This window comes from Colias eurytheme, chromosome 30 (assembly GCF_061535395.1).
Source record: "Colias eurytheme isolate Ceu_HAF_F1 chromosome 30, ilColEury1 Martin Lab GWU primary, whole genome shotgun sequence".
NCBI classification, from domain to species: domain Eukaryota; kingdom Metazoa; phylum Arthropoda; class Insecta; order Lepidoptera; family Pieridae; genus Colias; species Colias eurytheme.
Window position 1 is genome coordinate 4,503,004 of NC_143009.1, and position 12,149 is coordinate 4,515,152.

At 34.2% G+C, this 12,149-nt stretch overlaps 1 protein-coding gene across 1 annotated transcript; it reads right to left on the reverse strand.

The window, feature by feature from the left end:
* Positions 1–1,620: 1,620 nt before the first annotated feature.
* Rpn9 (regulatory particle non-ATPase 9) lies at positions 1,621–9,079 on the reverse strand. Its single transcript, XM_090118532.1, has 9 exons — positions 8,923–9,079; positions 8,736–8,849; positions 8,106–8,241; positions 6,839–6,987; positions 6,160–6,319; positions 4,529–4,635; positions 3,839–3,917; positions 2,891–3,031; positions 1,621–1,792 (listed from the first exon to the last, which is right to left on the reverse strand). The coding sequence occupies exons 1-9, from the start codon at positions 9,036–9,038 to the stop codon at positions 1,637–1,639; spliced, it is 1,158 nt and encodes a 385-aa protein (XP_089974658.1). The 5' UTR covers positions 9,039–9,079; the 3' UTR covers positions 1,621–1,636.
* Between the last annotated feature and the right edge of the window lie 3,070 nt (positions 9,080–12,149).

Sequence of the window (12,149 nt, forward strand, 5' to 3'; positions counted from 1 at the left end):
ACAGTTTAGTCGTTATAAGGTTTAGAGAGCTGCGGTTAGGCTTAAATTATTGCAAATTTAATAACCTTAATTTATGTACTGAATCATACTTGTCGGAAACGCATAGTTTATGACTTTTAGAGCAAAAAGTGATAAAAGTCCAAAATTTTCGCAGTTTATCACGTGGTGCGCAGCGAGCACAACTTTTTCGAAGTTGCAAATTGGGATTTACATCACCCTAACTGATCCAAACAACATACCAAAAATTCAAATCTACATCGTGCTTTGCGAATTTAATGTTAATTTCCACTGGCCTATTCCTCTATTTATGAAACTGAATTTCATTAAAGGTGGGGCTTCTTGGGTACCACCACAGAGGGTACCACAGTTGGGTACATAACCACCACCTCTCGTTTTACTTGAACGAATCCAGTAGCTGATCACCCTATGATTCTCTTTCGGACCTTTGAAATTACTAGGTAAAACAATAGTTTATCGGAAGTCGAGTTGAGAGGCGTAATTTTTTTCACAAATCGCAAAAAAAGTAACCGACTTGTAACCGATTATGTAGACCAACATTACAAAATGAATATTTTGAAACTCCTTGACACCCCAGCGCAAGGCATGGACGTTGATTTAGGGCTACCGTATAATATGTTCTGGTGTAGTGTAATAAATCTAAATAATTATGAACACATTTTTGCAGCAATAGGGCCCTGCGCAGACGGCACACTTTTTGTGCGATCGAGTCTGCGGCGCACAAAAAGTCTGCATGGCGCGCAAAAAGTCGGTCGCGGATTTTTCACAGACTCAACGCACACGACGCACATCTTCGATCATTTTGTCGGCAGAGCTGTAGGGACGTAGACGCTATGGAAATCGTGTAAAGTGTGCGCCGTCTGCGTTAGCGCGCGTTGAAGCAAACGTTCAATTCTTTTCACACACTTTTGTGCGGAGCGGCGCGGTGCGGTCTGCCCAATTACACGGATTTTTGTGCGCCGGACTTTTTGCGCGTCGTGTGCGTTACTGCATATAATTTCATAGGTTCTATTTTCACAGACTAAAAAGTGCGTCACGGATAGTCTGTCGTCTGCGCAGAGCCTATAAATTCCTTATTGTCTTTTAAATTTTAATTAACGTAAATAAGTACTAAATTGTTTTTTTTTTACTTTTTATTGAAATAAAACACCACAAAATGCCAATATAATATATTTAAACCGTGAGTATATAGGGGCTGCGCCCGCTAGCAGGTCCGCCGCGGAGCACCACACACCGAGTTCAATAGACTATAGCAGGGCTGCCCCCCTAGTCAAGTGGCTTTCTATTAGCGTAGCGTTCAATAGAATAGACTACGAATGTATGAGATTGACGTAGGCTGTAGATAAACGTATCTACAGGTTACGTCAATCTCATACATTCGTAGTCTATTCTATTGAACGCTACGCTAACAGAAAGCCACTTGACTAGGGGGGCAGAAGTAACTATGGACTACAGATTTGACATACTCTGTATATTATGTCATGTTTTGTCAGTGTCATTTTAGGTTAGTTAAACGTCAATAAAACATCAGTTACTTGTTTTAAAATTTAATTTTCGTAAATAATAGTTTATTGTTTTTTATTGAAATAAAACGCCACAAAATGCCAGTATAATATATTTAAACAGTGAGTATATCAGGGGCTGCGCCCGCTAGCAGGTCCGCCGCGGAGGCCGCAGCGGAGCACCACGCACCGAGGCGGCGCGCTAGGGCTCCGCAACCGCCTCGCCCGAGGGCTCGTGCGCGAACCCATGACACCATTACTGTTTCGTTCACCTGTACATAAATATTAATAACACTATTATTACCTACAAGCGTAATCAACAAAATGAAATAAAATAATTGTCTATGACTCTATGGCTATACAGGATGTCCCACTATTGGTATACTGAGCGCGAAGGGACTTGTAGTTTTGCATACACTGATCACGTAAAAAATACTTAAACAACAAAATTCCATCAAAAAATGTTTGCTAAATTTTTGTTCAATGTTTTCTTCTCTAGCTTCGCGCAGCCGGCATATTCCGCTTCACTGATGTGAGCATTTTGTCTATGAAAACATAATCTTAAACAATAGGTCACGTGCTGGTAGCAAAGCTGGGCGGGTTGCTTGTTAGGGGTGTACACATAGAGTTTTAAAAATTCATCTATTTGAAAAAAACTGCGTTTGGAATTTTATAAGTATTTTTTACATACTCAGCGTATGCAAAACTATAACCTCCTTTGAGCTTAGAATACCAACAGTGGGACACTCTGTATACCAGCTAGAAATTGCTGATATTCAACTAGACTTCGATCAAAGACAGTTTTAAATAGTCAAAATATAGATAAATAATAATTTACCGCTATTTTTATTTCTACAGAGAATAGTTAACAAGAAGGTCTGTACTTGCTCTTTAAAATATAAACATTTGCATATATTAAAATAATAATCATGGCAGAGAATTGTAAAGTAGCCTATATTTCATAACTAGCTTCGTAATTATCACCAGACTCGAAAATAATATCATACAACTGTTGCGATTTTATGATATTTTTTTCGTGTCTGGTGTAGTAGGTACATGTAGCACTGCACATGGTTATAAAAAAAAAAAATCCAAAGCATAAGGTGCGAAAGATCCCACCCTACTACCTACCTCATGATAATTTTTTTTTCTATTATTAATTTAGATTAGGACCGATTTTTCAATCCTTGGTTAAAATGTATCCGTCAAATAAAGTATTACACGAACATTTTAAAATGTCACCTGTAAACTGTCATATACGGACAATTAGAAGACATTTTCGAAATGGTAGTTTAATACGTTATTCGATGAATATGTTTTAACCAAGGATTGAAAAATCAGCCCTTAATCATTCATTAACAATATCATACCTGATCAATATGTCCCCTGATTAATTTCTCAGCGAGTGCCTTCATCACAAGTAGTTCTACTTCATCATGAGGGACTCTCGCTTCTCGAGCTATCTCCGCAAAAGTTAGCTTGCGTTGTGACGATGTGCGATTGAATGCCATCTGTTATAAAGATTTAGAAATTAAAGATTTTAACGGATTTTTAACGCGATTTATTCTTTACTAGAGGTCCGCCCCGGCTTCGCCCGTGGTACATATTTCGCAATAAAAGGTAGCCTATGTCCTTTCTCGGGTATCAAAATATCTCCACACCAAATTTCATGCATATTGGTTCAGTAGTTTAGGCGTGATTGAGTAACAGACAGACAGACAGAGTTACTTTCGCATTTATAATGTAGTATGGACTAGCTGCTCCGCGCGGTTTCACCCGCGTGGCTCCGCTCCTGTTGGTCGTAGCATGATAATATATAGCCTATAACCTTCCTCAATAAATGGGCTATCTAACACCGAAAGAATTTTTCAAATCGGACCAGTAGTTCCCGAGATTAGCGCGTTCAAACAAACAAACAAACTCTTCAGCTTTATAATATTAATATAGATATTATTTTCCCGATATTTCGCACACATTCCAGCGAACGTGGTCTCAGGGAGACAAAGTAATAAAGATTTATTTTGTATATTTTCTTGTGATTTTCAAATGCTTTATCAAGTGTTTCCAGCTATTTCTTCCATGTTAGGTGATAATATACGTCTTTTATAGTGAAAATGTGTTTAGACAGTGAGAACATAAAAAAAAGTAATTTAAAGGTAAAAATTATTTCTTACCAACCTTAAAGAGCAAGACATTATCATTAATACTTTTTCGTATTTAATTAGAATATTTGTCATTAGAAAACGAATAAATCTGTATTCTTCGACTTTTATATTAAAAATCATATCTCAAAAATTGAGGGTAGTATTAAAATATACCTCCATAAGACACAAAATGGCTATCTTTTGTCTCAACTGACGATCGGCACGGTGTAATTCTTGGTGAGGGGATTGCGCTCTGAAATAAATAATTATTATTTTTTTATAGAAATTCAAATTATAAATAGATTGCACTAGCTTTCCGCCCGCGGCTTCGCCCTCGTTTTGAAAGAAAAAGCCGCATAGTTCCCGTTCCCGTGGGATTTCCGGGATAAAACTTATCCTATGTGTTAATCCAAGTTACCCTCTATATGTGTGCTAAATTTCATTGTAATCGGTTCAGTAGTATTTGCGTGAGAGTAACAAACACACACACACATCCTCACAAACTTTCGCGTTTAGAATTAGTAGGATTATCTAGTGTTTGTATTTACGCGAGTATTATACATTTAGAAATTAAATATTTAAGCGGATTTTAAACGCGATTTATTCATTATATGTTATCTCGATGGTTCGCACACTTTGCACACTAAGATATTATACATCTTTGTGAACTACCTCCACTCACTTTTCTTAGTTGGTATAATAATATAATGAATAAATTGCATTGTAATCGGTTCAGTAGTATTTGCGTGAAAGAGTAACAAACACACACACACACATTCTCACAGACTTTCGCATTAATAATATTAGTAGGATACACTAAATGTATAATAAATATTAAATATAATATATGTATATTGAAATTACCTAATCTTTTCAAAAGCGACGACATCACCAGCAGCCACCGCTTTCACCAATTCACACGCCCACGCGTCTGGAGTGCCTTCAAGCGACTCTAGGATTGGATGCGCTAACTGGAAGTAGAGATTATATAAATTGAATTGTGTAATTGTGAAAATTGTGTGTACATTAAAATAATTAGATTAATTATAATAAATAATAAATATTTCAGGACAATTTTCACACACGGCACAATCTGATCCCATACTAAGCTTTCGCTTGTGTTATGGAAACCAGATGGCTGATAAACATACATATATAATTTTTAAATAAATACCTATATAGATAATTAACACCAAGACACAGAGCAAACATCTATGTTCATCACACAAATATTTACCCTGGGAGGGAATCGAACCCACAACCTCTGGCTTGGAAGGCAGGGCCACTACCAACCAAGCCAACCGGTTAGTCATTAACTTTCTATTTTAATATTTGCACACCCAATCGATGGGTAGAATGTATTAGCCACATAATATTGTAATTAAAACATCTATAATTTGTAACTACATTCTTGCAAATAAATATAATTTGAATTTGAATTTAAATTTTGCATTAAGCTGCTTAAAATAGGATAGTGTTTAGATGATTGCAGATTGTAGCATATGTGCTTTAATAAAAAATATGGTGTGTCGATCAACAATCAAAAAGAAAAATGTTGAAATTGATATTTTTTGTTGTATGGCATTTAAATGCTTTATAAATATAAATTTATAAAGAATAGAAAAATTCAATCACGGTGTGTCCCTTAGACACATAAAACTAAAAGAATAGAATAAATTCAATCGCTCTGGCGGGTCTGAGTGGCTGAATTTGTCAGGCATCCGCCCAGGAATGGCGCGAAAGGATGCGGGTTCGAGTCCCGCCTCGTGATCGAATTTCTATTCTTTATAAATTTATATTTTTCAACATGTTTTACCAATTTAGCAACTAATATGCGTGTGCGTTGCAAATACGTTTCTGTGTGTGTATTACAAGTTTGTCAGTTCAGGTTTTGCTGTATATGTCGTGGCCATATCGTAGATTTGCTCACTTTATGAAATGGTCGCATTTCATGAAATGGTTGAAAGTCTATTGGCCATATCATGATTGGTTTGAGCATATCAATAATAAGAAATCGTTTCTCGATATGGGCAACGCGCGGTTTTTTCATGAAATGGACAAAATTATATAGTAACTACTTTACGGTATGATCAAATAATATTGACCATTATATATATAGTAACCACGATTATATAGTAACTACTTTACGATATGATTAAATAAGTTTGACCATTTCATGAAATGATCAATCATTTCATGAAGTGAACAAATCTACGATATGGCCACGACATATTGTACAGTTATACACTATACGTGTTGTTTTCTAATTGCTATACACGTTAGTCTGTACACATTTATTACGTATGCTATAAATGTTTATCACGTTTATTGCTCACAAATGTGTGTGTGTATAATCAATGCATGTTAATTGCACACATGCTTGTGTCTTACATGTTTGTCATATGTGTACGTGTGTGTGTGTGTGTGTGTGCGCTCGTGTGTGTGTGTGTGTGCATGTGTGTGTGTGTGTGCGCATGCGTGTGTGTATAACTCACCAGCTCGCCCAAATCATAAACATCGGGCGCTAACACAGCGGCCAACGCCAGCGGTAGTGCGGCCGCTCGTCGCTCAGCGGGCGGCAAGTCGGCGCCGCCGTTAGCGCAGCCCACGTGGCGTAGGGCAGCGCGGTAGTAGCGGCCCATTGGTCCGCGGACGCTACGAATTAATCGAACTTTGATGTAATATGCATACGATTTGATCGAACTTTGATTTCTATCTGTCACGGGAAGATAATATAAATACTAGCGGTCCGCCCCGGCTTCGCCCGTGGTACATATGAAAAATAGATGTTGGCCGATTCTCAGACTTACCCGATATGCACAGAAAATTTCATGAGAATCGGTCCACCCGTTTCGGAGGAGTATGCAGACTAACATTGTGACACGAGAATTTTATATATAAGATACAATAGGTAAGTCAGCGCTGCTGTTAATATAATATAATAATAAGCAGCTAATATTATAAAGCTGAAGAGTTTGTTTGTTTGAACGCGCTAATCTCAGGAACTACAAGTCCAATTTGAAAAATTCTTTCGGTGTTAGATAGCCCATTCATCGAGGAAGGCTATAGGCTATATATCATCACGCTAAGACCAACATGTGCAGAGCAATGCGGGTGAAACCGCGCGGCACAGCTAGTGAATATATAAAATTAGTTTTTAATGACAAAACTCACCGATAATATTCAGAAGCCAGTTTATAGAAGCGTCCGTGCACAGGTGTGACTCCATCAGCGTCTTCCAAACTACCCTCCAGTTGTTCAATAATTTTCTCTGTTGAATCCAAATCGTTGAGGTGTTCAAGATAGATTTGACCTTGGAGTACCTGAAAATTAATAAATACATGAAGATTAGGTTATTAAACAAGTACAGTAGGTATATCATCCATCATCTATATAATATACTAGCTTTCCGCCTGCGGCTTCGCCCGCGTTTTCAAAAAAAAACCCGCATAGTTCCCGTTCCCGTGGGATTTCCGGGATAAAACCTAGCCTATGTCACTCAGAAATGATGTAGCTTTCCAACAGTGAAAGAATTTTTCAAATCTGCCAAGTGGTTCGGAGCCTATTCAATTCATACAAACAAACAAACAAACAAAAAATCAAACCTTTCCTCTTTATAATATTTGTATAGACTAGCTGCTCCCCGCGGTTTCACCCCCGTGGCTTCGCTCCTGTTGGTCGTAGCGTGATGATATATAGCCTATAAACTTCCTCGATAAATGAGCTTACTAACACCGAAAAAAATTTTTAAATCGGACCAGTAGTTCCCGAGATTAGCGCGTTCAAACAAACAAACAAACATACTCTTCAGCTTTATAATATTAGTATAGATATAAAAATGTAACCCGTTTCGTGTTGTCTCGGCATCACTTGTGAACGGCTGAACAGATTTCGATAATTCTTTTTATTATATTCCTTGAAGTACCAGGATGGTTCTTATGTAGAGAAAACGTAAATATGTACCACGGGCGAAGCCGGGGCGGACTGCTAGTTAATTATAAAATAAACAATGTTTATTCAAGCAATAGAGGTTTGAATAAGTTTTGCTTAGTTTAGAACCATAGAGCATTTTGTGATTGATCAAGTATGATAAAATTCATATATTTTTTCATGAATCATACACAGTCAATAAATTATAATCATAAGCATGTATATTTAAAAAAAAACAATGTACTTTCTCTTACTAGATGTTAACAACAATTAGAAAATTATAACAAACTAGCGGTCCGCCCCGGCTTCGCCCGTGGTACATATTTCGCAATAAAAGGTAGCCTATGTTCCTTCTCAGGGTCTAAAGATTGTTTGTGCCAAATTTCATCAAATTCGGTCCAATAGTTTATGTGTGAAAACCATACATACATACATACAAACCTTTCCTCTTTATAATATTAGTATAGAAGTATAAGATATACATTATTACTTTTTTATAGTTTATACTCACTTTACACAAAGCCAAAGCTTCATCGTTCATTTTAACTTTTGCCTCAACTTTTTCCAAGAAGGCAATAGCCTCTTTCTTGTCTGTATATTGCTTGACCACATGAACAATAATTTCAACCAACGATAGAGGATTTATTCTGAAATTTATAAATGAAAATTAAGAATATGTTAAACTTTATGTAACTAGCAACCCTGGCTTCAAACAGATGCAATTATGCATGTTTTATACAAATAAATCTTTCTCTTGAATCACTCTATCTATTAAAATATCTTGAATCAACATTTGTTGCGTCGTTTTAAAGATTTAAGCATACATAGGGACGTTTACGATATGCTTCATACAATGTAGTGTGTAGTGATCTGTGATTCTGCAATTTGTTTGGTGTCGCTAAAAATTTTTGATTTAGCTCGAAAATGAAAGTTTTATATAAATAGATGTAAAATTTCAGTTTTTATCAGTCTTTCCATAAGATTTCCTTTGTAATGTTAATTAAATATGCAAGTCACTTCAATGTAACAAAGGGAAATTAAGAATATGCTACTATATAGTTTTTCGTAAATAAATAGATAAATATCTGTTTTAAGAAGGAGGTAAAGGTGGCTAAGGATTGATTTCGTAAAATCGACTTACTTGTTTTCAAATGTAGTGATAAAGTTGCTGTATAGTTGGATAAGATTGTCGCCGCTTTGCAAGGATGGATGGAGGACAAGATCCTGTAATTTTAGTGTAAGCTGATGCCATAATCTGAAAACAAAAGAGTTTATATGAAATTGAAGTAATTTGAACGTGTTGTTCAAGTGGATTATGAAAAACTTACTTTTTATTATAAAGCTCCTCTAGTTTAGCCCAGTCTGCGGCTAAATCTGGCTCTGCAGCCTGTTTTTTAGATAAATAATCATTAACATCAATAACTGCAAACTTTACCGAAGCCATGTTTCAAAATTGTTTCGCGTAATTGTGTGAAGTTAGCTACAGATTGTGTCAATTTTGAAGGGTTACTGTAGTGTTGCTGCTACAAATAAATTAATAATAAAAAAAATATATAAAGAAATAATGAAAACAAATAATAAAAAAATAATGTTTTTAAAATGCATTTGATTTTTTTTAATGTCATAAACCTATAAGTTTTATTATCTAAATTTTGCAATAAATTTCTTCAATTGCATAAACGCGCCATCTAGTGGTAGAAAGTTGTACTAACTTTATCACTTTAAAAGTTCTTTCTACTCACTGATAGATGGCAGCACAAACTTACAAATTTACTTCAAATAAACGGTTGTTTCAAGTCACAGACTAATAAACTGTGATTCTGCCTTCTAGTGAAGTATTTAAACTAGAATGCTATAATATGGGATATTGAGATGTGTTTGGTATAAACTAATGCTAAATTTAAAAGTATAACAACTATTTCTTAATTTGCAGTTATAGTTATACCAAATAAATGTATGTATTTGATTTTTTTTAATGTCATAAACCTATAAGTTTTATTAACTAAATTTTGCAATAAATTTCTTCAATAACATAAACGCGCCATCTAGTGGTAGAAAGTTGTACTAACTTTATCACTTCAAAAGTTCTTTCTACTTACTGATAGATGGCAGCACAAACTTACAAATTTACTTCAAATAAACGGTTGTTTCAAGTCACAGACTAATTTAAACTGTGATTCTGCCTTCTAGTGAAGTATAAACTAGAATGCTATAAATAATATGGGATATTGAGATGTGTTTGGTATAAACTAATGATAAATTAAAAAGTATAACAACTATTTCTTAATTTGCAGTTATAGTTATACCATTATACCTAACCATTTACGTTACATTTCATTGAAATAATATATCTAGGCCTAAGGTATTGGTAATAATTATTACACAAGTTTTGGTATAAGAACTTAATTAGAATGTTGTTGATGAAGGCATGGATGAATGTATGTGATTATTGAATTTGTTACAAGTTGTTAGGTATCAGGTTATTTGAAAAAAATAAAAAAAATAGTTAATTTAATAAAATATTCATTTTAGTCTATCGTGGATTGTAGTTGGTTGCTATAGCATTATGTACTTGTGTTCACGAAAACTTAATGCTAGCTTGGTTTGGTTTTTACATTTGTATTCTTTATAGTGTCAGAAAGCAAACATCTTATATATTTTTTCAAATCAACTTAACTACTAAGATATAAAAACTACTTCTAATTTCTATTCTAAACATGAATAAAATGTTGCTTATTCTCGGTTGTTTTATTTTATTTAAATGGCAATATTTTTGCACACGAAATAATACAATAATTATACATATCTTTAAAACGGGAAATTTAAAAATAAATGTATAAAATTTACCTATGTTGTAGGTTGTAGGTTCGATTACTTTTATAGAATAGGTATGAGGTAGCTGTAGGTAATTAATATCAACCAAAAAGATTTAAAAAACGAGTGTTATAGCTGTGTTATATTTGACATAGTTTCACGCTAGATGGCGTTATGTGAAATGTCTGTGAAAATTACTGTATCAAGTTATCATACTTATCCATTTTCTAACTACGTATTTTTCTTTCGCTTCTTCTATTATTCGATGGCTTCGCAATGTTAAAATTTCCGTTATATCTGGTGTAAGAAGAGTGAATGATTCAAAAACCCTTAATATAATTTATGTAGAGACTAGAGTCGCGTAAAAATTGCAATTTTAAAATGACAATCATCCATGTTATGTTTCTACTACCTGCCTATTGATTATTTTTCAATTAATTCTTGTTTTTTGACAAATTTATATCGAATCTTTGCAAATTGAATATTGAACAGAGTCAAAGAAGTTTAATTTAATTGACTGCATGTTGCACTTTTAAATGTAAACATTAGTAAATATTAAAAAAAAATATTTACTATAAGTGACAAGTGCAATGAGGCGAAGTAACTTAATTATGACTTCAATTATTTATTTAGAAATTGTACGGAATTATTAATTGTAAAATTAAGTTTATTTTCAAGAAATAATCTATAGACTTTAGGTTACAGACCTACCTAAGTATTTTTATACATTGTAAATTAAGCATTAAATTACCTCGTTATTATAGAAGTACAAATTATTACCAGTGACATAATATTATAAAACTTTTTTCCCTGCTCATAAGATTAATTTTAATTAATTTTTAATCTTGTATAATATAACCTAGGTATTTAATAGGGCAGAGACACAGTCTTCTTTTAGGGGTTATATTTTAATGCTGCCCTAAAATTAATTCTTTAACCTAACTTTAAATTTTGTGACTCAAAGAATAATGACTTTTAAACCAATTCGTTATTTTATTTAAGGGCTACAAAATTGGCTTTTACTATTTACTATATTTTGTATCAAAATTAAACACCTTGCATATTGCCCATGATATTAATTATTTATTTAAATATGAAAGTTTGAATGTGACTTACTCAAAAACTACTTAAGCTTTTTGTCTGATACTTAGTATAGAGATGGATTATCGAAAGTTTGTAAGGATGTATGGATGTATGGATGTTTGTTACTCTTTCACGTAAAAACTACTGAACCGATTACAATGAAATTTAGCACACATATAGAGGGTAACTTGGATTAACACATAGGATAGGTTTTATCCCGGAAATCCCACGGGAACGGGAACTATGCGGGTTTTCCTTTGAAAACACGGGCGAAGCCGCGGGCGGAAATCTAGTCTGAAATAATATAAAGAATAGATGTTATCATGCAAAGCCGGCAACTGAACCTAGTTAAATTCATATTAATACCTATTTAAAATTCATCGTTATTCGTTGAGCAAATTTTTATCATGATATACGTATTTATGAAACGTGGTGAAAATCAGTATTAATAAGTAATTTAATCTCATCGTACTCGGCAATTGGTGAAAATTAAAAAAAAAAACGTCATAACTCCGAAAATACGAAAAATCGCATGACATACATGGGGGTGATTCGGATAGCCCTCTTGGTCCTCTACCTCCTGACTTCAGTATATCCATACTTCTTGGGACACCCTGTATAATTTTACTAATTAAATTGAGATAGAGATAAGATTTAT

Excerpts from the sequence above, each read along its gene's own strand:
- Rpn9 (XM_090118532.1), bottom strand. The coding sequence starts at position 9,038 with ATGGCTTCGGTAAAGTTTGCAGTTATTGATGTTAATGATTATTTATCT. Across the intron at positions 6,988-8,105 it reads AAGCTTTGGCTTTGTGTAAA|GTACTCCAAGGTCAAATCTA; the intron begins GTGAGTATAAAC and ends ATTAATTTTCAG. Across the intron at positions 4,636-6,159 it reads TTTATGATTTGGGCGAGCTG|TTAGCGCATCCAATCCTAGA; the intron begins GTGAGTTATACA and ends CTCTACTTCCAG.